This window comes from Argopecten irradians, chromosome 3, assembly GCF_041381155.1.
Source record: "Argopecten irradians isolate NY chromosome 3, Ai_NY, whole genome shotgun sequence".
NCBI lineage: Eukaryota > Metazoa > Mollusca > Bivalvia > Pectinida > Pectinidae > Argopecten > Argopecten irradians.
Window position 1 is genome coordinate 2,766,011 of NC_091136.1, and position 26,777 is coordinate 2,792,787.

General features: G+C 37.5%; 1 protein-coding gene across 1 annotated transcript in view; it reads right to left on the bottom strand.

Moving 5' to 3' along the window:
- Nucleotides 1-18,509, bottom strand: part of LOC138317308 (YLP motif-containing protein 1-like) — a 35,502-nt gene extending 16,993 nt beyond the window's left edge. The window contains exons 1-13 of the mRNA XM_069258875.1: nt 18,081-18,509; nt 15,919-16,108; nt 14,813-14,917; nt 10,217-12,440; nt 9,698-9,731; nt 8,266-9,063; nt 7,792-8,021; nt 6,323-6,510; nt 5,814-5,894; nt 3,181-3,202; nt 2,650-2,857; nt 936-1,055; nt 190-366 (exon numbers count right to left, since the gene is read on the bottom strand). Coding sequence (XP_069114976.1) covers nt 190-366; nt 936-1,055; nt 2,650-2,857; nt 3,181-3,202; nt 5,814-5,894; nt 6,323-6,510; nt 7,792-8,021; nt 8,266-9,063; nt 9,698-9,731; nt 10,217-12,440; nt 14,813-14,917; nt 15,919-16,108; nt 18,081-18,431 — 4,728 coding nt within the window. The 5' untranslated portion in view covers nt 18,432-18,509. The remainder of the gene's footprint in view (nt 1-189; nt 367-935; nt 1,056-2,649; nt 2,858-3,180; nt 3,203-5,813; nt 5,895-6,322; nt 6,511-7,791; nt 8,022-8,265; nt 9,064-9,697; nt 9,732-10,216; nt 12,441-14,812; nt 14,918-15,918; nt 16,109-18,080) is intronic.
- Nucleotides 18,510-26,777: the final 8,268 nt, after the last annotated feature.

Below are 26,777 nucleotides of genomic sequence, written 5' to 3' on the forward strand. Positions count from 1 at the left end.
AGCTACACACCTAATTTTCAGCTAAATACGTTTCAGGTTAAGTACACAAGGAAAATGGTAAACAAATTCCTAAAATGTAAAGTTAAATTCTTCTGTGTTCAATAAAAGATTTACAAACTCTTTTTAAAATTTTCTTTAAGTCACCCTGCAGATTTAGAAATAAGATACAACTTTATGCAAACAACTCACTTGGAAACCTTTGGATTTAGCGTAACTCCAGAACTCTTCAAACTGTTTACATCTGTCATTGACAGCATCCAAGATGATGAAGGCGAAGAATCCATCGTCTATTGTCTTCTTAAAACTCTTAAACATATTCTGTCTGTAGCTCTCTTCCATCTCCGCCTCATATTCATATTCAAGAGTCTGTAACAAATATCAAACTGGACGTGAATCAAGAATTCTCAAATTATAAATCAGTCATTTTATATTACAGGATTTACTTATTTTCTCAAGGAAGATATATTCATGTTTAGTGGGACAATGCTGCAGCTGCGAAAAAATTATATCAGGAGAGTGGAGAAATGGATGAAGTATATATGTCCTTATAGAAATAATTATTGAAACATTTATAACTGTTAGAATTAAAAAAAATTCTAAAATACAGAAAATGGTAAAAATCTTAACCCACACAACAGTACAGAATCTATGTAAGAAATTGTAAATAATAAAACACAATAATCTTAATGATCTATTCTTGATCTCTCCCACATGTCCATCTCTCCATTGGCCAAAATCGATAAAGTCACCTTAGGATACCTTACTATACGTAGCAGGTGGTTTGGGGGATTTATCTATTGGAAATTTTGCATTCATCTTTTTACTTGACACACTTAATAAGAAATGGTCTGAGAAATGGTAGAAAACATCCTCGTTAAAATTAGCCACAAATTATTGACCTCGAAGCCATTTAAAAGTTTGAAACCTAAACAGACCTTTTTCTTGATCCTGCGGCCTGTATCGGGATCTTTTTCCACCTTGTCCACCTCCACCATGAAGTAGTCGTCCAGACACAGCATCCGAGGGGCCCCTCCACCATGTCGTACCTCCTTGTCCTATAACGAGGAATCATGGAATTTTACATTACTCTATGTACAACTCAGAAATCAGCTAGACTGGTCAACATATATAGGTCTGTGGATATCTAAAGTTTATAATAATTTTTGCAATTACATGTACTTATAAAATGTTCAAAAAAAGCTGTTGGAGAACAGCAAAGCTCGCCTATTCAGAAGAAGTTGATGTTCAAGTATTTACTATTTAAACATGGAAATATGACAAATTAACAGACTCAAAAAAAACCTAAAGGGCCCCAAATTGGTTGTATTATCACGTTCAGCATCAATATACATTAGGAAAATAAAATCATAAACATTTATGATGACTTAAGCTTAAACAATAGACAAAATAGAAACTTGCTCAAAAACTTTAACATGGAAATGACAAATTAACAGACTCAAAAAAAACCTAAAGGGCCCCAAATTGGTTGTATTATCACGTTCAGCATCCATACACATTAGGAAAATAAAATCATAAACATTTATGATGACTTAAGCTTAAACAATAGACAAAATAGAAACTTGCTCAAAAACTTTAACATGGAAATATGACAAATTAACAGACTCAAAAAACCCCTAAAGGGCCCCAAATTGGTTGTATTATCACATTCAGCATCCATACACATTAGGAAAATAAAATCATAAACATTTATGATGACTTAAGCTTAAACAATTGACGAAACAGAAACTTGCTCAAAAACTTTAAAGTGAAATGGGACGCCAACGCCGACGTCGGGGTGACAACATTAGCTCCCCCTATTCTTCGAATAGGCGAGCTAAAAAGTTGTCAAGCCATTACTTTGCAAATTATTGGTACAAGTATGATCGTTTTCAAAATTGTATTCTTTTTTTTTCATGAAAGAAATCTTATGAAACAAATTGACAGTCTATATATTTAACAAATAATATTATGGTACCAATCTGAAAGTAAAAGAGCTTTTCTTCATGTGTGTGAAGAAGGTAGAGATATTCCACCTTTGAGTTAATAATAATTTGTAAAACATTCAGCAAGCCTAAAGTCTAACAACATTTTACCCTTGGGTGAAAAATCTTTATACATGAAAAAGTGCTGTTGTCTTTTCTTTACATTATTTAGTAACAATTAATGCTATGATTCAGTAAAGTATGTGAATCTTGACAGCCCATGCGTGATTTTTAATAATATATGCACAAGATGCTCCACCGCCGAGCATAAATGATACCCATCATTGGAACAGTGACTGACGTATAATCGTGTATATATGTGTCTAATAAGCACAAAAATGTCATATAAAATAATTTATTTTGCTTTCGGTACATGCACAATCAGTACTATATGTATAACATAGTGACATGGATTGGTTTCGGGACACAAATAAATTATTTTGAATATTTTTATCTTAATCAAAATAAAAAGCTCAAACTTTTCAATTGTGGTAATGGTGTAAAGTAAGTAACTTTTGGTAACTGAAGAAAAATACAAATTTTTCTGCTCCTATTTTTGATAGGGAAAAAATACCATTCGTCGGCAATGGAGCATCTTTAAGAAAAACATCCTTCGAATTCGATAGTTCTCATTCCAACTGACAATTTTTCTAATCCTAACTGATACCTTTATGAGTTTTCCGACATATGACTTGCCGGCTCCCGGTAGTCCCCTGAGGATGACGACAATTTGTGGCGGTCTGCTGTTCCGGCCAGGGGCTACCAGTAGATCATCAACCTTCACAGTTTCTATCCTAGGTTCGTGAACAGTGTGACTTCCTCTTGGCAAGGATGGCGAGTTTCTATCATGGTCCTGTCTGTAATCCCTCAATACTCTGTAAATTGGATAAGAAATTTCAGGTCACAGTTTTATGTTTTTTAAATGTTGGTTGTACTGAGTAATTGACTGCTACCCGACTACATTTAAACGTCTTTCAATATACTTCTAATGAATCAGGTAAACATTGCCTGGCTCGTAGATTATGCCATAACAGTACCAACTTGCTTACTTTTGGACTTCACCAAAGTAGAAAAAGACAAGAAACTCAAAACTTTGACCTTTACAATGAGTGTTATTATATCTGTATATGGCAGCAACTGAACTTCAATATCAGGCAATGCTATTACATTTTTTAACTTTATAAAGAATGAAGCATACCTTTCTGTATCTGCAGCTGGAGCTGAAATGAAAACATAATAAAATATAACAAAATACAAGTACAAAAATATCTTATTATAAAATAAGAGGTCAAGAAGGCCTGTATTTCTCATCTGGTTGAATCTCTTCATTTCTGTAGCAGTAAAAAAAGTTCCAAAGAATTGGTATCCATTGTTAGGTTTTATCCCTGGCAATCCAGGAGCTCAGAGCACTTTTAAAATTGCTATCTATTACTTTTAAACCTGCCACCTCAGTCTGGGGTAGGTTACAGCTAACAATCAACAGAAACTCCTCTGGAATCTAGTCCTAGCATAACATCAGATGATAATGGGATGTGAAATACTGAACTGCCTATGATTGTATTAACATTCATCCTTCTTCTCTGTTTCTGTACCCTTTCCTCCCCTCTCTCTCTCTCATGACTTACCTGTGTCAGCCTTCTCTGTTTCTGGACCCTTTTCCTCCCTCTCTCTCATGACTTACCTGTGTCAGCCTTCTCTGTTTCTGGACCCTTTCCTCCCCCATCTCTCTCTCTCATGACTTACCTGTGTCAGCCTTCTCCGTTTCTGGACCCTTTCCTCCCCTCTCTCTCTCTCATGACTTACCTGTGTCAGCCTTCTCTGTTTCTGTACCCTTTCCTCCCCCATCTCTCTCTCTCTCATGACTTACCTGTGTCAGCCTTCTCTGTTTCTGGACCCTTTCCTCTTCTCTCTCTCTCATGACTTACCTGTGTCAGCCTTCTCTGTTTCTGGACCCTTTCCTCCCCCTCTCTCTCTCTCTCTCATGACTTACCTGTGTCAGCCTTCTCTGTTTCTTGACCCTTTCCTCCTCTTGCTCTCTCATGACTTACCTGTGTCAGCCTTCTTTGCTTCTGTACCCTTTCCTCCCCTCTCTCTCATGACTTACCTGTGACAGCCTTCTCTGTTTCTGGACCCTTTCCTCCCCCTATCTCTCTCTCATGACTTACCTGTGTCAGCCTTCTCTGTTTCTGGACCCTTTCCTCTTCTCTCTCTCTCTCTCTCTCATGACTTACCTGTGTCAGCCTTGTCTGTTTCTGGACCCTTTCCTCCCCTCTCTCTCTCTCTCTCTCTCATGACTTACCTGTGTCAGCCTTCTCTGTTTCTGGACCCTTTTTTCCCCTCTCTCTCATGACTTACCTGTGTCAGCCTTCTCTGTTTCTGGACCCTTTCCTCTTCCCTCTCTCTCATGACTTACCTGTGTCAGCCTTCTCTGTTTCTGGACCCTTTCCTCCCCCCATCTCTCTCTCTCATGACTTACCTGTGTCAGCCTTCTCCGTTTCTGGACCCTTTCCTCTTCTCTCTCTCTCTCTCTCATGACTTACCTGTGTCAGCCTTCTCCGTTTCCGGACCCTTTCCTCTTCTCTCTCTCTCTCTCTCTCTCATGACTTACCTGTGTCAGCCTTCTCTGTTTCTGGACCCTTTCCTCCCCCCTCTCTCTCTCTCATGACTTACCTGTGTCAGCCTTCTCTGTTTCTGGACCCTTTCCTTTCCCCTCTCTCTCATGACTTACCTGTGTCAGCCTTCTCCGTTTCTGGACCCTTTCCTCTTCTCTCTCTCTCATGACTTACCTGTGTCAGCCTTCTCTGTTTCTGGACCCTTTCCTCCCCCCATCTCTCTCTCTCATGACTTACCTGTATCAGCCTTCTCCGTTTCTGGACCCTTTCCTCTTCTCTCTCTCTCATGATTTACCTGTGTCAGCCTTCCCTGTTTCTGGATCCTTTCCTCCCCCCATCTCTCTCTCTCATGACTTACCTGTGTCAGCCTTCTCCGTTTCTGGACCCTTTCTTCTTCTCTCTCTCTCTCTCTCTCTCATGACTTACCTGTGTCAGCCTTCTCTGTTTCTGGACCCTTTCCTCTTCCCCTCTCTCTCATGACTTACCTGTGTCAGCCTTCTCTGTTTCTGGACCCTTTCCTCCCCCATCTCTCTCTCTCTCATGACTTACCTGTGTCAGCCTTCTCTGTTTTTGGACCCTTCCCTCTTCTCTCTCTCTCTCATTACTTACCTGTATCAGCCTTCTCCGTTTCTGGACCCTTTCCTCTTCTCTCTCTCTCATGACTTACCTGTGTCAGCCTTCTCTGTTTCTGGACCCTTTCCTCCCCCCATCTCTCTCTCTCATGACTTACCTGTATCAGCCTTCTCCGTTTCTGGACCCTTTCCTCTTCTCTCTCTCTCATGACTTACCTGTGTCAGCCTTCCCTGTTTCTGGACCCTTTCCTCCCCCCATCTCTCTCTCTCATGACTTACCTGTGTCAGCCTTCTCCGTTTCTGGACCCTTTCCTCTTCCCTCTCTCTCTCTCTCTCATGACTTACCTGTGTCAGCCTTCTCTGTTTCTGGACCCTTTCCTCTTCTCTCTCTCTCATGACTTACCTGTGTCAGCCTTCTCTGTTTCTGGACCCTTTCCTCCCCTCTCTCTCTCTCTCTCATGACTTACCTGTGTCAGCCTTCTCTGTTTCTGGACCCTTTCCTCCCCATCTCTCTCTCTCATGACTTACCTGTGTCAGCCTTCTCTGTTTCTGGACCCTTTCCTCCCCCCATCTCTCTCTCGTGACTTACCTGTGTCAGCCTTCTCTGTTTCTGGACCCTTTCCTCCCTTCTCTCTCTCATGACTTACCTGTATCAGTCTCCACACTACTGCTGCGGCCATGACCATAGTCTATCACTGTTTGAGGTGGAATAAATGCTGTCTCTGTATCTGAAAATACAATCAATAAATCATAAGTCCTACATATTTCTTCATCATTTTTTTTCCTAGCTTTGGAAACTAGTATGTTTACAACAGTAACATCAGGGATTTTGAGATCCCAAAACGATGTGGGTAAAGTACAATTTACCATCAATTAGTCCCAACATCCGGTTATTATGACGTTATCATTTGCCATAATAATCACCGGATGGTGGGACTAATAAACGGTAAATAGTACTTTACCCATATCGTTTTGAAATCTTGAAACCCTCGTATTAGGGTGAAATTCTAGTTAAACATAGTTAGGTAAAAATGTAACTCTGCTTCACTCTTTCAGACTTAGCCTTTATCCATGATCTACATTCTGAATAGAAAACAAACATAATGCCTCATATTAAATTCACATAACATTATCATACAGAATACAAGCATTGTACCTGGTAGACTTGAGGATTTGTGTGAGTGGTCAATGACTATCGGAGGGACATAGGGTCTGTCCACTATATCTCGGGGAGGTAAATATCGATCTAGGTCACGGTCAAGCCCTCGTTCTCGGTCCAGCAATGGGTCACGCTCCAATGATCTTTCTCGTCCAAGGGGTGAGTAAGGTCTACCTCTATCATATCTAAATGACATAATGAAACAGTCGGAAAATACATCAGGCTCATTAAAGTACAATAATAACAGATGATTATTTGTCTTTCATATCTTCCTTTGCCCATAATTTTAGATCATATATTCTGTCTTTGCATATTACAGAGTTAGCTCCCTTGCGGGTAGGTATGTACATGTATAAAGTAAAATGTATTTAAATAATTATGTCAAAAATAGCAAGTAGACAGTAATATTCTAATGTGTTCAATTCCAACAGATACAATGTCATTTTGTCAGAAAGTAGCCTTTAACATAATCCTCAAAATCTGAAAAAAAAAAAACTAAAATTTTGTCCTAACCAAGACTATTGCAACAGGAAAAACAACACCTGAACCCTTTATGTGCTATCAACAAAAGCAAGAGAAATTTTCAAAGATGAAAACTTTTAAAACATCCAATTTGTGTAAAATTGTTCTTTGAACAATATGTATATCTCACCTTTAATGGTTTAAAGCGAAGATTCATGACCTTCAAATGTTTAAATAGGCATTTTCAACCAATACATCTTTAACGTTCAGGCCAAAATCAATATAATCATATAAAATTAGTTGTTACTTATATTTGATCTTTCACCTTTAATGAGATTTAAAACACAGGATTACTAAGTACCTATGCATTAAAAGTTTTATTTAAGGATTAACCTCTTACTTTGTTTAGTTTATGAGATGATAAACCCAATGGAGCACGAGGTAAATTGCGTGAACGCAAAGCGTTTACGTACAACTTACCGACTGCTACATTACGTTTATCATCTCATAAACTAAACAAAGTAAGATGTTAATTCTTATATTTACAATATTTTCTTTATAAAAATAAAATCAACAAAAACGTCAGATACAATCATTTAACGTGTGCTATTCGCCATCAAATTTATACTGCCGTCATGTTGATCCATGCACAACAGCCATTCAGAAAAAGCGCGCCGTTGACTGAACACTTAATTCCGCCCTTTTTTTCCATGACATCACAAAAAATAGTTCTCATATTTCAGTTATTTTATTCATGTCAAATAGCAATAATACATTTAAAAAAATAAATGCATTTAATTGTATGTCTCCGATTGTTTCATACATGTGGTATTTGTAAAGATTGACACATGATTTTGTGTAATGTCAAAGGAAGTCCGCCAATGTTTACAGGTATCCATACGCACCGAATCGGGTCACGCTCAACTTTAAGTTATTGGAAAATAAACAGATCTGCTCAAACATAGTTTATCGATACAGAAACAGTGGCAATTGTAAATACTTACCTATATGGATCTGCGTAGTATGGATGTCGATCATACGGGTCCAGAGGGGGCCGGTACGCCCTATCGTAGGGGTCACGATAATAAGGGTCACGTCTCAGGTAGGGGTCAGGAGGATATGCCCTATCATAAGGGTCACGTGGGGGAAGTCCCGGTCGATCCCTCCACCGATCGTCCAGTCTGTCAGGGTAGCCATACTCGTCTCGTCTGTAAGGGTCGTCCTGGCTCAAACGCTAATAACAAGGAATCATCTGATCAATACAATATTCTTACGGTAAATACATGTGTTTACCTTACTCATAGTATCTATCAAATACGGTCGAAAATCCTTGGAACAATTCAAGGAAACTTTTTGGAAAGTACATATCAAAGGTAGATGTGTCACCTTCAACTTATCACAATTAATCAATTCTTGACTTTTGGCCTTTTAGCCTGAAATGCATTATTAATTTCATGTATAACAAAAATTGTACTTACCCCTTCTTCAGCATAGTGAGGAGGAGGAGGGGGAGGTGGTGGTTGTCCGTAATCTCTATATTCCTCCTCCAGACCCTCCTGCTGCCAGTCCTGGTCGGGCCGTCCTCGACCTCTCCCTCTTCCTCGACCTCTGCCCCTCCCCCGGGCTGGTCCTCTGGACCATTGTTCTTGGCCCTCTCCCTTTGCCCCCCATCCTTGGTCCTCTTCCTCCTCGCCATACCATCCCTTTTGCTCCTCCCCTTCCTGTCCTGCTTGGCCCCATCCTTGGTCCTCCCCTTCCTGGCCCGTTTGCCATCCTTGCCAGTCCTCTTCCTGCATCTCCTCCCCAGGCTTTCCTCTACCCCTACCAGGACCTCTTCCCCGACCTCTACCAGGGGGTCCCTGCCAACCTTGTTGATTCTCATCTTGCTGACCTCTACCACGACCCCTGCCTGGAGGTCCCTCCTGTTGACCTCTGCCTCGACCTCTGCCTGGCGGTCCTGGCTGCTTACCTCTTCCACCGCGACCTCTAACAGGGTGACCTTGCCACCCTTGTTGATTTTCATCTTGTTGACCCATACCACGACCTCTACCTGGAGGCCCATGCCAACCACCTAGCTGTTGATCAAATCCTTGGCCACGTCCCCTTCCAAATTGGTCAGGCATACCAAACTGATTTCCTTGTGCTCCAGGGCCCATGCCAGGTTGTCCCATGTTCTGTGGACCAGAATTCTGCGAGTTTGTTGGCTCAGGCATCTCTGGAGGAGCTTCCTGTAAAGCCTTGAGCAGGTCACCAACCCCACGGATATTTCTGTTAAACTGCAAAAAAAAATATTAAAACTTATTGCAAAGGTCGGTGGATTTCTAATAAAACCCCATAGTCACAAAAATCATGCAGGAACTTTCAATTATGGTAGTTCTACAGAAACTATTTTACATAGGATTTCTAAATTTCCTTCTTTCATGTTGCCAGGAACAAAATAATCTCAAAATATTGAAATTACAAACAATCATGTGTACTTTATTGCCGTAAAATACACTTTGTCTTATAACAACCTCCAGATAAAGCACTGTGATCTGTGTTTATACACCACTGGGCTATGCAATCTAATTAGAATTAGAATCATAATTCTGCTCCACTACGATACTCTATGTTATGATCCAATACAAGAGCTAACAATACCCCAATCGGGGTCACCTCAGCATGACCCCTGGCCTAAAATTGGAACATCGCAGAATATACTATATTATGTAGCTATGTCATGCTGAGGTGACCCGAACAGGAAGTTGTTAGATCTTGTATTGGAGCGTATCATAGAGTACCGTAGTAGAGCGCAATTACAAGTCTAATTTTAATTAGATTGCTGGGCTATGAAGATCTTTTTTCTTTGTATCTTTGGATTGCCTAACTTATTACCAAGGTATTCTTATATTATCCAAACATATAACCAACCTTGGGAGCATCTTTAGCATCGCCATCACCCAAACTGAAAGACAGATAAAACATTTTGATCAACAAAGAAATCCTTGAAATATACACCATCAGTATAAAACTTATCCTATTATTGCTTTCCAACTTTTCCAGCAATGTCTTGTTAATTTATTCGACCCTTGAATTTTAAAATGACATGCTCAAGTCTCAGATCAGGATAAGTGAAAATGTGTCCTGGTTGGTGAATAGGTGGAATTTAAAATTGTAATTTTATCCCAACATTCCATCTTTTTCATTTGCAATTGCATAAAGTATACTATAGTCGTCAGGTATACTTATTTACCTGTATCCTGAGGAAAATGTCATAACATTAGCTATTAAAAGCTATTTAAACAAAAACATTCAATGTTTAACCAGAGGACCAGCACACATGTTTAAAACAGAGAAAAATGTCACAAAGACAGAGGTTGACCACAGGTAAATATAGTTTACCAACTAAAAATGTGAAACAATTTGGAGAAAGAATCTAATTAAACTTACCCTGGAATTTTCTTTTCGCCATCATCCTTGTCTTCTATGGCTGATTTGTTCCCCGACTGATCTAATTTATCACCAGATTTGTCGCCTGGTTTGTCTTTCGTCTTCTCCTCACCAGATTTGTCAGATCCTGGTTTATCAGATTTGTCTTCAGTTGATGCTGGTTTTTCTCCTGGTTTGCTGGTGCTAGACGGATCCGCTTTGTCTCCAGGTTTTCCGCCAGTGCTGCCCTTAGTTGGAGATACTTGACTTGGTGTGTCAGACTTTTTGTCCCCTGGTTTGGCCTGATTTGTTGAATCTCCCAGCTTCTGTCCTGTAGCAATGCTTTGTGGGGGTCCGGATTTGGGTCCCGGACCTAGTAATGAGGTCTTCTTCTGGCCAAATGCTTCACTTGCATCTACCATCTTCCATTCATCATCCTCTCCAGCCTCATCTTCATCCATGTCTTCCTCTTGTAAATTGTCAGCACCTCCTCGGAAGTGAATGTCCATCAAGGGCACAGGGCCACCCCCTCGGCCTCTAAATCCCCCTCGCTGACCACCTCTTCCTCCCCTACCTGGACCCATTCCTCTGTCACCACTAAATGGTTGCCTAGGACCTTGTCCTCGCATCATGCCTCGCCCTCCGGCAGACTCATTCATTTGACCTTGAGGGCCATCAAATCTCTGACCTCTTCCTCCTGGTCCATACTGACCTTGAAGCATCCCTCTTTGGTTACCTCTTCCCCTTCCTTGATTTCCATCATTCTGTTGATTTTCTGAATTGGGACCGGAAGGTCTAGAACCTAATAAACCTTGACCTCTCATTCCAAAGGACCCTTGACCTCCCATTTGACCCCTACCTCCCATTTGACCCCTACCTCCCATTTGACCTCTGCCTCCCATCTGCCCTCTGCCTCCCATCTGACCTCTGCCACGCATTTGACCTCTACCCCCCATTTGACCTCGACCTCTCATTTGTCCCCGGCCACCCATTTGACCTTGATTTCCCATTTGATCTTGATTGTCAAACATATAAGATTCAGATTCATTATCAAAGTCTGTTTCAAAATTGTCTTGATTATCCTCTTGCTCTGGTGTGTCCAGGTCCATATCGTCCTCACCATCATTCGACTGATTTCCTTGCATCATTTGCCCACGCCCTTGACCTTGCATTTGATAACCTTGAGTATTCTGACCTCTAAGCATCCCTGGTCTTGGTCCACCCCCAGACCCAGGAAACCTTTGACCACCTGCTCTGTCCATCACTCTTGATGGACCAAACTTCATGTTCTGGTAGGTTCCAAAGTTTTTATTAGAATTGAAATTGTTCTCAGAATCAAATTGTTCTTGATCTTGTGAACCAAAGTTATCCTGACCCTCATTTTGTCCAAATTCACCCTGGTTTTCATCCTGTCCAGCACTTTGCTGCTGGTTTTGACCTTGTCCAAACTTCCCTTGAGAACCGAAACCTTTGCCGAAGTTTCCCTGTTGATTTGGACCAAAGTTTCCTTGCATTTGTTCAGAACTATCTTCTTGGTTTGATCCAAAGTTCCCTTGCTGATTTTGACCAAACTTTCCTTGATTTGGACCAAATCCTCCTCGCTGGTTTGGGCCAAAGTTTCCTCTTTGGTTAGGCCCAAAGTTCCCTCTCTGATTTGGTCCAAAGTTCCCTCGTTGATTCTGTACAAAGTTCCCTCGTTGATTTGGGCCAAAGTTCCCTCTTTGATTTGGGCCAAAGTTCCCCCGTTGGTTTGAACCAAAATTTCCTCGTTGGTTTGGCCCAAAATTCCCTCGTTGGTTTGGACCAAAGCCTCCACGTTGATTTTGACCAAAGTTTCCTTGTTGATTTTGGCCAAAGTTTCCTTGTTGATTTTGGCCAAAGTTATCTTGTTGGTTTGAACCCAAATTTCCCTGTTGGTTTGAACCAAAATTTCCTTGATTCGGACCGAAATTTCCTTGTTGGTTTGAACCAAAATTTCCTTGATTCGGACCGAAATTTCCTTGATTTGGACCAAATTTTCCTTGATTTGGACCAAAATTACCGTGCTGGTTGTTATTTCCCTGTTGGTTCATTCCAGCACTGTCTGTAGCACCCTGTCCATCCTGTTTAGATTTAGCATTGTTTTCTTCCTGCTTCACAACTTCCGCTTTCCTGGAAGCGATTTCTAATCGTTTTCCTTCCATCTGTTGTTCATATTGCCTCCATGTTGCTTCATACTGTAGGAACTGTTCCTTGTTTGGATGATCTAAAAATATCAGAATATGAAAGAATTACAAAATGTAAATTATGTTGGCATTTTGTTTATTTTTGACAACAATTATTGGTCATGTAAAATCTAAACCTTTTGTAGCAAAACAGTTACTCTGTTCTCTAATTGAATAACAACAAATTTAAATATCCAGAATTACTTTTCTGATCGATCACACCATAAATTGAAATCATGTGAATTGGTTTGCAAACAACACCGGTAAAAGTGAAGGTAAGGGTACAGCATCCTCCAGTTCCATGGGTTACTTTAACTTACAATATTTTCACCCCTGGAACATGTCATTGCAAACTGAAGGCTAGATGTATGCGACATTTGATGAGCATGCAGGTAGTTTGTTCCTTTGATGTATATTAGAAGAATTGAAGAAATATACATTATATGGGTTTGAAGTTGAGTTTCGTTACTGTAAATATTCAAAGGAAGCTTAAGTCTCTAATCTGCAGGCATGTGATTTTATCTTGTTTATTTTGTTTCTCCTGAATTGCCTTCACTTTTGCTGTAGCATGTTCCAGGGTTGTAGAGATCACAACCCCTGGTAATGTGGATCGTGAAACATCTACCATAGAATAAGTATCACGTTGACCGGCTTCATGTACTGATGTACATGTCTTTATTGAGTAAAAATCACTTGTTATTTTGGATAAGCAGTTAACATCTGGTTAGAATTTTGTCAAATACAGAGGGAGAAATGTGCAGTTGACATCGAGATCCTACATCAACTTTACAGATCCCTTATAATACAAATGTACTACATAAAACATGATTGAGTTAACATTGATGCCTGGTTTTTTTTTGTTTTCTTTTTCTTGCTTTTTTTGTTCTTCCTTTCTTTATAAATATATTTTCTACTGTCTATGTTTAAAACAGGTAGATTCACAGGGGGTTGACACAATATATCTGAGGTTAATAGTAGTATTTTAAGTACTTTTATGGTAATTAGACACCCCCTACTATATTGTGTCAGCTCCCTGTGGCTAGATAGGATCCTTTGTTACTAACAAAAACACTTATTTTCATCACATTGTTTGACAATATATAACACATTTGAACTTGCTGGAGAAGAAAACGTGGGAAGAATTTTATAGAAATGTACTTTGTACTTTATACGTATGGGATTTATAATTCCCTTGTACTTTCAAAACCTGGGCCCAGTTTTATGAACATTCCGTAACTTAAATTTCCCCATAGAAAAAGCATTACAAAAATTAAGGAAAAATCTAAGTTAAAAAGACTGCCTTAAAATCTGTAATGCTTTCCTTTGGAGAATCTAATTTAAGAATGTATTCTTCTGAGGTTTCAGTCCCGTTGAAGTCTCGTTTCGATATAGATCAAAGAAGTTATGATTATTTTCACATAAAATCTATCAATATCTGTAGCAAGTTGCCAGTTGCAAATTTTGTCAAAAAATTAATTTCTATCTTTAGTAGATTTTTTTATACAGGGATTTTAAGAAATGGCCCATTTTGAAATTGTGTCTTTTTTCGCTTTGAGTAGAACCACTGTTTTACCGTTTTTTACTGAAATTGTTTTTACTTAAATCATCACTGCGCCAGTATTTTCAGCTGTATCGAGCTAATTTTTGCTGGAAATCTTTACTGGGGTCATGGTAATTAAAACATTGAGCATTAATGTGTGAAATGATACATTTTTGTCACTTAATTTTTACATTTAATGTTAATTTGAGCACTTTTAGTTTTTACTCTAAAATACTGAAAAATAACAAATATTCAAATGGGGCAAGAAAGTAAGCACACGGAACCCCCATTTTTCTGTCTGATTTAGAAAGAACAACCCTTTCCCTGTTGATATGCAAAATATTAACAAAAGTTTAATACCAGAACTTTTTCTATAAAGGGTTAAAGTTGGCAAAAATGACTGAAAATGGTGCATCTTGTAGCTCAAAATTAAGGTGAATGTTGCTATTCTGAGAAAAAATATAAGTCTTATCAATCATAACTAAACTGGTATATTTTTAAAGAAGACTACAGGAAAATAAATTTTACAAATATCCATACATATCAAACACCTCATTAGGAAATTATGGCTTTTATCTTTTGTGTATATGGTCAAAACCGCAAAATTCCCATAAAATACAATATTTTGTCAACTAGGTATCTTTGAGTGACAACAGCTCAAAAACGAGCACACGGACATATGTTTTTTCTTCCATTTTCTTTTATGGCATGAACTCCTATTTCCAAAAATATCTATATGAGAAGAAAAATTTAATACAAGAAAATTTTGACTTCTCAGGAGTACATCCTTAGGAATTCCTTAATTTCAAAGAATGTTCGTGCAACTGGGCCCTGTTGTTTTTACCCATAATGTGGCTGGTGATTTAAACTTACTTTGATTCTGAGCCTTCCAGTCATCATATTGCTGTTTCCACTGTTTGTATTGTATGTCAAAGTCACGCTCCTCCTGCTTAATGGCCTCCATAGCTGGACTGCAGGCTGTGAGAGTAGAAAACATGCTAGGATGACATATCATTATCAAAACGCTTTAAAAAACTACTTACTCAAAGCACATCAAAAATGTCCAGCAACCTTTAGAGTTAGTAATTAATGAAATCTGTGTGCTTAACAAGATGACTAACAATAGCATTCTGTATTCTACACAATAAGCACTCCTCCCTCTTGTTTGGAGGCCCCATTTTCACTTATATTTAATATATTGACTTAAATACAAACCAAAACTATGAAAACTGTGATGATTTCTGTGTTTGCCTTCTTTTGATTAAAGCTTACTCTGTGCAATTAAGTTGTGAAATCTTTATTTTTCAATGGTGTAACCACCCTGGGCACATATATTGTGTACAAAAAGGAAAAAATAATCATAATACACTAACAGAGTGTCTGTATCACACTAACAGAGTGGCTGTATCTCATACCGTCGAGATATAGTGTAGTGTTGGTTTTGAGCTACTTCCCTTTACCTGCTAATGTATGTAGCAATCAATACAAGCTGACAATTGTGACAGAGAACATGTGCATTTGATAACAGATACCTGGCTCCGATTTCTCGAAACAAAAGTACAGACTTAAGTCAAAACTTAAGTTTTTCTCCTTATGTAACTTATGTTGATAAAATTGACTTAAGTCAAATTTTGACTTAAGTTTGTTTCCAGAAATCGGGACCTGGCTCGGTTTTAAAAATAATTACATGCTCTAGTACATAATAGATATTGACAAGATAATTCTAGAACATAATAAATGAGAAATATTATGTACCAGAACATGTAATTTTTTTTTTAGATGAGCCTGGTAGCTGTGATTTGATCAAGGGAAAAGTGACAATATAAGTGTGACCATTAGCCTGACCTCTGTCAGTATTTCTGTCTGACCACTTGAGAACTTCATTTTAGTCCAAATTATAGAAAAATAATGGTTAAAATGATTTTGATAAAATTAATTCCAAAAGAAACCCACTTGTGTATATACATGTCTACACACACCTGTGGTCATTTGTCCTGCAGGCTTATCTCCGTAAGGCTGATGTTGTGACCATCCACCGCCCTGTCCCTGGGACCAATGCTGCTGTTGTTGTTGTTGTTGTTGCTGTTGCTGCCAATTCGCTGCTTGTTGCTGAAGAACTGACAGTTTTTCTTCCTCTTCAACTTTTGCTTTTGGTTTAGCATCGTTAGTCTACAATGACAGAAAAAGATATAATAATTATAAACTTTCATACATAAAAAATGAATTGCTTTAAATTTTATCTGCTGAAAATAATATGAAGATTATACTTTATAAACCAGTTAAAATCAAATATTGGCAATTAAAGTACATTAGTTATTCCAAGGACGTATATGAGAAGGATAAGTCACACTGAGTTTTGGGCAAAGACAGCGCAGGGCTTTTGTGTTTGTGCACTGACCGTGACGTTGGGCGACGACTGATTTCCTTCGATATCCTCCGCCGCACCTGTTGATGTAGCATGGGGGTGCGAGGGTTACCGTCTTACTTTCTGAAGTGTGCTGCCATTTCATGAGCGGTCGTATTTTTTTAACGAAAGTTTAAGACATTTCTTCTAAATCTTCCGTCTTTAAAGCAAGTTATAAACGTTGTGAAATTTAATTTACTTTACATTGGTGTTTAGTTTGACTCGATAAGACAAGTATTTGTTGAGAAAAACGGTTTTTATTCCCGCATACATGCCATATTTTTCTAGGGGTGGAGAGGGAGATTGATAAACCATTTAAAGGGATTTTGGTCTCAATAGAGGGAGGTATACGCGCGACATATATGAATAAATTAAATATCTGCTTTTTTATGATGAAATTCTGAATTCATATTGAATTTAACTGAAATAAAGGAATGTGTGGTTTTGCAAAATTAGTCACATCTCTATATACACCCAGTTCTGGAGCAGTTTTATTGTTCGAAATATTAGACTTGGCTTTTTAATAATCTTTCACAATAACGGATAATTAACTTAGATTAAGTTCTAAATTTACAAGCACTAAAAAAAAAAAAAACAGAATCGTAACAGTAATATTCAAAATGTAATTTAATCTGAGAGAGAAAAAAAGTAAATTTCTTTTTAATTTTATTTATTTAGATTCAGTTACTACTGATAATTTTTTATTATTAATATATTTTTTTCTAAAAATAAATTCACACAGAAATTCTAAGAAAAATAATACTTTTTCCATTTTTAAAAACGTGGTTATTAGGAAATCCGGAAATTCTATAAAATCCGGATCATCTATTACAATTACCCAAAATTTTACGATTGCAAAGTTTGTGACATCCATCAAAATACAGTTAGGGCCTATTTAACATTAAAAACGTAAGTAAATCATTCACAGTTGTAAGCAGTATTTGTTTTATTGTAATGCTCACTAGCTGTAGTCATAAAAATTTATTGATAGGCCAGCTGATTGTTTTCTAGGCGGCCGATCGGGAATCGGCTGCTTGACTTCAGTTTACGTAATACACAGACGCGAGTGAAAGTGACACCACAAGCCAAGGTGGAAATAGCCCAATGCTGCTAATTAGGGCCACTTGGGTGTTGGTCAGGGGGTCAGGGAGTTGTTACTCTCGTGCTAAAATTAACCTAGCATGTACACAAATGTGGCAACGAAAATAAAACGGAGGGGTTTATAGAAATCGGGAATTTAGACTCTCCTGCTGGGAGACAATAAAAGGCTTTAAAATACGGGAGGTTTTGTCTCACGCCGGGAGGTATGGCATGTATGTTCCCGGTTCATAAGCGTCTCGCGTGGTGTTTAGTAGTGTAAAGAGACGGACACGAATCCTTCTCACTTATAAATCCTTGGTTATTCAGTATGAAATAAAAAAAAATTGGGAATCAATTGTAATTTCGTCCATGAATTTTTAAATTAAACTGAAATCGTATTACATACGAATATTAGGAGGACGAAAAAAAACAATTATCTCTACAATCAAAACCAAAGGAAAAGCAAAGCTGGGGGGCTAGCACCCTAGACTATTAATAGAACTAAAAGATCTAGATCTAGACCTGATACGTATACAGATCTATGATATTATTTTGGCTGTTTAACAGATTTACAATTATTACAAATAATGTAGGGGGTATTAATGTATAATTATACCATGTTTAGGCTTAATCCGAATGATTTAATTTATAACTTGCCTGTTTCGATTTATTGCCATCTTCTGGTGGAGGTTCTGGGGGTAGGGGTGGCTTCTCATCTACAGGTGGGGCCGGGTTTACTGGGAGAGGAGGGGCGTCTTTAGACTTTTCATCTGGTGTCTGTGGTCCTTTCTCCTCGGGGGTCGGGGGAGGTGGGTCAGTAGGCAACGGGGGAGCCGGCCCGACAGGAGGTTGTGGCTGGTTTGGTACTCCCATCATGGCCTGGCCCGGCCATTGTTGTTGCATCGCTTGCTGCTGGTAGTACCATTGGTACATTTGCTGTTGTTGATCCATGTTAAACTGCATCTGTTGGCCGGGCATGCCCCCTTGCATTTGCTGCCACCCGTACATATTGTTCTTAAATAAATTATGCCTTTCTCAGATCATGATCTCACATAAAACATGGCGTCGTTTTTGGCTTTGTTTAGAGTTGTCCCCCTTTAACGAGGGAGAATTCATTATTTGCACTAGACACAATAATATTTATAAATAGTATGCGTGTCTGGTATCTGGGGCAGTTTTCTCTGGCTCTGGTAATAAAAGTGGCTTGTTACAGGGATTACATTAGCCTATATTACACCGATCAATCCAAGACAATAGCTCGTTGTAAATATTTCATCAGAAGCAAAGCAAGGCTTCTGATTGCATGCATCATTTTTGGCATAATTTTAATTATTACCAATATTACCTCTGATTATAATTGTAAACCATTAGAGAGTCTAACAATTTATTAATCCAACCTTTTTCTAGACACTTATTTATAAATGCGTGTATTTTTTGGATAATGACTTTACTGCAACAACTTTTATAGATACGTACATGTATAGTGTACTGATATAAGTTTTTTATGATTTATACATTTGTAAAGTTATGCCACTGGCCTAGCTTGAATGTACATGTATTAAAGGCCCACTACCTTTCCGGAGCAAAATTTAAAGGTTTCTTAAAAACTTTAATAACAAAAGAAAATATATATATCGATGGCTTAAGATGAGGCTACAACACCAAACATATGCAAGATTTCCTGTCTAATGTACGATAACAGTGGAGATTCATTTCGCTGTTTTGCCGTCTGGCGCAGTGATAGTCAACTACCGCGCGGCATTTAGGACGACGGCGGGAAACATAAAACGACCCGCGTTATGAAAATAAACATTTTATTTATTCTAATTAAACAGTTCTGAAGGTGATGATAAGTGTGCTAGTAAACGTATAGTTAATAACTTCTGCGACTCTACAAAATGATTGATCTCGTTTTACATTCCTATTTCAAAAATTAAAAGCCGTTTCGGAAAGGTAGTGACCCTTTAATTTTAGTAATATAGATCAATGTATGATGTATGATGTATACAAGTGTTTACTACACAGCGGATAGTGTATACTTACATGTATGTAATTGTTATGATAACTGCATTTATGCATACTATTTTGTCATTTTATACATGAACGTGTTTTGATCTGCATGGTATGTATTACATTATGGTGATGTCAATACGATTTGAATAGGTCTATAAACCATTAATTAAAGTAACTGATAATAAATAACAACATTCGTGTTCAAGTGAAATTTTAGAACATTGTAATAATAGCGATTATAAGGAATATCCTTAATTATATAGTAATTAACGGGTTTTCTTATAATTGACTTGCAACGTCAACCCATCCGCCTCTCACCATATCCTAGATGTATCATCAAAACTAGATACACATGTTGGACAAAATGTCACAGAATCTACAACGCACTTATAACTAAGGTTACATGTAGGTCTGAATACCCTTGACTATAGGGAAGTTTACTTTTCCGTGAGATCATCGGGGGAAAATAACATTCTTATAGAATTGGGATACACTTACTCTCTGGTCCACTTAGAGAACACTAACAGGTCTGAGAAGGAAACAGTTGTTTGGTGGCTGATTGATTCTGGTTGGATAAGTTAACGCCCTATCAACAGCCATGGTCATTTATTTTTTGTGTCTCTTTGCGATAGTGGAACTTCCGCTCTTTTTAACGTGATAGATAATCAACGTAAAAAATGCCACGGCCGGTTCAGATCGGGTCAACGTAACAGGACGTAGACTATATATATATCAATATATATCTACACTAACCAGTAGTATCTAGGCATTTTCGTACGGAACCTACCTATATATATGTAGGTCTCAATTTAGCACAATAGCCCGTGCATGCACATCATTTTCCTTAGTATGTGTACAAGTACATGTATTAGATTCCCAAGAAGCTAAGTGGGCTACGCGGAAGCTTAGTCGGAAAGCTTAATAATTTGTTTGGAAAGAATTTGGAAATTAACAATATGATATGATAGTATTGCTTAGCAATTTCAAATGGTGGAAATGAAACCACGATCCGCGGGGGATTTTCCCAATAATGGCACAAAACACCCGTTCTTTGTAGTCAAACGTAGTAAAACAAGTCACGTGCTTATACCTCATTTCATCGGCCATTGGCCGAAATAAATAATGGAATTGTATTATGGGTAACTAGTGATCACATGAGTGTGTGTTAACTTCCAAATAGAGTGATTTTCTCTGACCTGGCATTTAGTTTATATAATTTGGCCTTTTTTTGACGAAGATCTTATCCGTGTTATTTGTGTCTGTCTTCGAAGAATTCACCAATTTAGCAGGTAATATATTTACCCCCTATGGGAACTGAATAATATTTAACAAATTTTGAAAATAAAATGATTTAAATATCTTCGCTGAATCGAAGCCCAATTAAATTATCGAATTTCGCTAAAATATTTAGAACGGTTTATACCTATGAATTTGGTTAATTCTCGCATTATATCATTTATGCTACAAAAACGTGGAAATTAGGCAGTTTATAACTCAATTTCAGTTCATTATTTAAATTTGTAAAACAGTCCATATGTGCAAGTCAAAATGATATGCATGCAAATATTAATAACATTTTGGACAAAATATGCTTTCAAAACAAATGTTTTTTTTCCGAAGAAATGGCAAGCAATTTATCACCATAAATTTTTGGAAGTAAACACATTTATACTTCACGTGAGTGGTCACTAATACCGATAATACGAATGTATATTCCGACCAATGGCATGAATGAGGTATAAGCACGTGACGTTTTTAACTGAAAAAAAATAGATGCAGATAATCCCAAGTTTGGTGCTTAAACCTCTTATTTTAAACCGGGATTATTTTTAGGCCCAAAAGGTTGAATCTGGCCATTAAGACCGTAACAAAAATTCGTTCAATAAACATAACGGTATATTGTTAACATTTCGGTTATGTATGGGTATAGGGACGAAAAATGAATGTATATAATATATATTGAATAACATTAAAATATTAAAGTGTCCAAAAAATATAGAAAAATAAAAAAAAAATGAAATCACTTTTTTAGTTTAGCATTAGCGCCTATTCATCATGCCATTTTTCAGATCACATTAAACAAAACTAAGATGAAGTACATTTTTGACAGTATATGTCCTTGTGTGTATTGTGACGTCATAATAACTAGATTTGATCGCGATCAAAACACGGGATTTCCACCTATGTAATGATATAAGTAATGTTAGCGAACAGACGATTGGTTGAACTGAACGGACGATCTCACTCAATATTAATCAGAGAGCGTTTCTTACGAAAGCAGTCTGGTTCAACCGAAAAACAGATTTAGGGGAATCCCCCTTTGGGCACAAGATTTCATAGAGAGGTGAATATATAGGAGCCTGCTGATTGGATATATTCAGGGTACACCAGTTAATGGTTTATGAGTGGGTCGGACAATACATGTAGATGTAACATTTGTAAAGAATTTTGATAACTTCATTTAACCTGAATAGTAGCAAACGTTAACACGGTCCTCTATAGGTTCTGGTTCTGTGATCTCAAAACGGCCGGGTAGTTTCTCAAATTGAACCGGTTGTGTTTGAACATCCGGTGTCTCAGGTGACAGCTCTGCCACACACATAAAAGGTTTTTAAACCTCTCAGTTATTGGGTTTGTGCATTACTTTTGTTGTTTGTTTGTTCAAATGTACGTCCTATTAACAGCTAGGGTCACGTAAGGACGGCCTCCCATGTATGCGGTGTAGCTACACATGTACGTGCATTTACGCAAACACGTGTACATTGTTCATATATACGTGTACATGTAGAACTTAAACATCTCGAAAAGTATTCAAAACTAAATGAAAAAAGACCTTCGAAACGGCCCGTGTGTATAGAAGGTTAAGCCCAGGACAAAATTTTAACCCGGCTGCTGATTGGATTGTTTGATTCTGAATTTCAAAATCAAAAATGTATTCTGACAGGTAATTATTCCTTGATAACCGTGATATAAATTTGGAAATTCAGATTGAGATTTAGGTTCAAAATATCAATTTTGATAATGAATAGGTAAACGCATTAGAATTTCAGGTTTTTTCAAAGTGCAAAAATTCTCCATTTCTTATAAAGATCTTGGACCAATGCGGAATAACTCGTACGAGTTTTAGTATTAGAGGATTATCTCCCTTTGGTGACATCATGTAATCTCAACTAATGTACAACACGTATGGTGTATCAATGTAATTGATGTATGCACTACAAAGTATACTAGCTCCGTACGTCATGAGTACGACCATGCAATCACAACAGATTGAACTACAATATAAAAGAACACACAATTCTTACTTCATTTCAGAAATATATAACTTAGACATTTTACACACTTTACAATTACAATAATCGGATCACATGTATACAATACATGTTTATCCGTATATATTTCATATTTTAAAAATATCTAAATTATAATAATCACATTCAAACCATTTTCATACTGGGAGAATAGAATAATGTATTAACCAAGATAAAGAACAAATACTAGAACAACCGAAAAGCAAGACTTACCAAAATTAATGAATTTCTCGACCGGGAAAACGAAACGTCCAACCAAGCACAGGGACGAAATTCAAATATCCCGAAATACAAAAAGATATATATCAAATACGTTAAACTGACCACACTGACCAATCAAACAACTTCGTCAATGTCCGTAACAGTCACATGTCCTGTCCGTCATAAAAGTCCGTCAGTGAACACTACTAACGGGTACACAAACATATACTGTACGTACATACACATATAGACAAACGCAGCGCTCGCGAATATATACGATATATTACGCACGCGAGTAAAACACGGCACGGCAGAGATACATACTAATATTATTATTCACTGCAAATTATATATTTGCAAATATTGAAACATCTTTCAAATACACTTTTATACCACTTTTATTTATTACATAAATTCACATAAAATATGACCCTACTACATACATACAGGTTTAAAGGCGCTGATACGTCTCGCGCAGGGACAAATATAAACTAAAATTTCGATTTTTGATGTCCAATATCTCCGCCATTTTGAATCTTATGACCTTGAAATTGGTCATTGTATGTGTCTTAGAGCATGCTCTTTCTCATCCTCTTCAAAACATTTCTCTTTGAAATTTCAAAAATTACGGTAAAATTTACGTTAAAAAGTGAACGAAATGCCATATTCAGAGGGCTATATTTCCGCCATTTTCAAATTCATGACTTTGAAATTAAAACTCTGTACAGAGAATGTGCCAATGTCTATATTTACAAACAATCAACACCTTACAATAAATGATAAAGGTGCTACGAGCTCAGAAATTACGGGACAAAAATAAGGAAATGACACAAATTGCCATATTTGGAGAGCTATATTTCCGCCATTTTTCTATATAACCCCTTGCAACTCATTTGTTTTCAAAACAAAAGTTCATACAACACAGGTATGAAAAAATCAACACTGTACATACAGGTTTAAAGGCGCTGAAACGTCTCGTGCAAGGACAAATATAAACTAAAATTTCGATTTTCGATGTCCTATATCTCCGCCATTTTGAATCATATGACCTTTGAAATTGGTCATTTTATGTGTCTTAGCGCATGCTCTTTCACATCTAATTCAAAACAATTTTCTTTGAAATTTCATAAATACTTTAGTACGGTAAAATTTACTTTAAAAAAATGAACGAAACGCCATATTCGGAGGGCTACAATTCCGCCATTTTCAGTGCTTTGTCTTTGAAATTGAAACCCGATACAGATAATATGTTAAAGTCTACATTTACAAAAAATCAACACCCTACATTAAATTATGAAGGCGCTACGAGCACACAAATTACGTTGAAAAATAAGGAAATGGAACAAATTGCCATATTTGGAGAGCTATATTTCCGCCATTTTTCTATATAATCCCTTTAAAACCCAAAACTTTTGAAGACAAAAGTTCATACAACAGCGGTATGAAAAATCAACACCGTACATACAGGTATTAAGGCGCTGAAACGTCTCGGGCAGGGGCAAATATAATCTAAAATTTCGATATTTGATGTCCTATATCTCCGCCATTTTGGATCATATGACCTTGAATTTGGTCATTTTTTGTGCCTGAGAACATGCTCTTTCATATGCGCCCTTCGAAACATTTCTATGGTAAAGTTCATTTTTGACCTTTGTTTGACCTCATTTGACCCCCTAGTGAACTCGTGACCTTAACATAATTTCTGATAACATGTAATGAGAAAAAAACGTGAATTATCGTGATCTACATGGAGAATGAAACGTACATGTTGTGTAGCGTACGGTTATGAAATTATGAGCGTTTAAAGTTCGTTCGAAAAAAGCAGTTTTTTACATCTGTGACCTTGACCTTGAACGTTATCCTCCAAAATCGAGAGTACATTTTAAGAACTCATGTACGTACATAACGTCTCCAAATTTCAGCGCTCTACACCTCTTATTTATTACGAAGATGTCGTTTATTTAAAGCTTTTTGAACCCTGTGACCTTGAATGAATGTCAAGGTCAATAAAACAGCATAAGTTCTGTAGACATTCGTCCATGCTATGTCTATACAAAAAATCAAGCATGTGTGTTAAGTATTAAAGGCGCTGAAACCTTAAAAATTTTTGGCGGGAAAACTCCAAAATAGCCTTTTTTCAAAGGCCTATATCTCCGCCATTTTGGATTTCATGACCTTAAAACTTGTCATTATATATTTCTGAGGGCATGCCCTTTCATATCCAACTTTCAAAACTTTTCTGTGGTGAATTTCGTTTTTGACCTTTGTTTGACCCCGTAGCGAACTCTTGACCTTGACATAATCTCTGATAACATGGCATGGGAAAAGCACGCGTAATGTCACGATCTATCTGAATAACAAAACGTGAACGATGTACAGCGTACGGTAATGGTGTTATGAGCGTTAAAACTTCGTTCCAAAAAAATTGTTTTTTACGTCTGTGACCTTGACCTTGAACCTTATCGTACAAACTCGAACTTACGTTTCAAGCACTCATGTACATACATAACGTGTCCAAATTTGAGCATCGTACCTTGTTCCGTTCGTGAGAAAAAGTGTTAAGAAGGTTTCGTGGAAATAATAAGAATAATAATAATAATAAAAAAGAAAAAACAGAACAAAAACAATAGGGATTTCCATCCTCAATGGAAATCCCTAAAAAACAGAACAATAACAATAGGGATTTCCATCCTCAATGGAAATCCCTAATAATAATAATAACTAGATTTGATCGCGATCAAAACACGGGATTTCCACCTATGTAATGATATAAGTAATGTTAGCGAACAGACGATTGGTTGAACGAACGGACGATCTCACTCAATATTAATCAGAGAGCGTTTCTTACGAAAGCAGTCTGGTTCAACCGAAAAACAGATTTAGGGGAATCCCCCTTTGGGCACAAGATTTCATAGAGAGGTGAATATATAGGAGCCTGCTGATTGGATATATTCAGGGTACACCAGTTAATGGTTTATGTGTGGGTCGGACAATACATGTAGATGTAACATTTGTAAAGAATTTTGATAACTTCATTTAACCTGAATAGTAGCAAACGTTAACACGGTCCTCTATAGGTTCTGTGATCTCAAAACGGCCGGGTAGTTTCTCAAATTGAACCGGTTGTGTTTGAACATCCGGTGTCTCAGGTGACAGCTCTGCCACACACATAAAAGGTTTTTAAACCTCTCAGTTATTGGGTTTGTGCATTACTTTTGTTGTTTGTTTGTTCAAATGTACGTCCTATTAACAGCTAGGGTCACGTAAGGACGGCCTCCCATGTATGCGGTGTAGCTACACATGTACGTGCATTTACGCAAACACGTGTACATTGTTCATATATACGTGTACATGTAGAACTTAAACATCTCGAAAAGTATTCAAAACTAAATGAAAAAAGACCTTCGAAACGGCCCGTGTGTATATATAAGATTGAGCCCAGGACAAAATTTTAACCCGGCTGCTGATTGGATTGTTTGATTCTGAATTTCAAAATCAAAAATGTATTCTGACAGGTAATTATTCCTTGATAACCGTGATATAAATTTGGAAATTCAGATTGAGATTTAGGTTCAAAATATCAATTTTGATAATGAATAGGTAAACGCATTAGAATTTCAGGTTTTTTCAAAGTGCAAAAATTCTCCATTTCTTATAAAGATCTTGGACCAATGCGGAATAACTCGTACGAGTTTTAGTATTAGAGGATTATCTCCCTTTGGTGACATCATGTAATCTCAACTAATGTACAACACGTATGGTGTATCAATGTAATTGATGTATGCACTACAAAGTATACTAGCTCCGTACGTCATGAGTACGACCATGC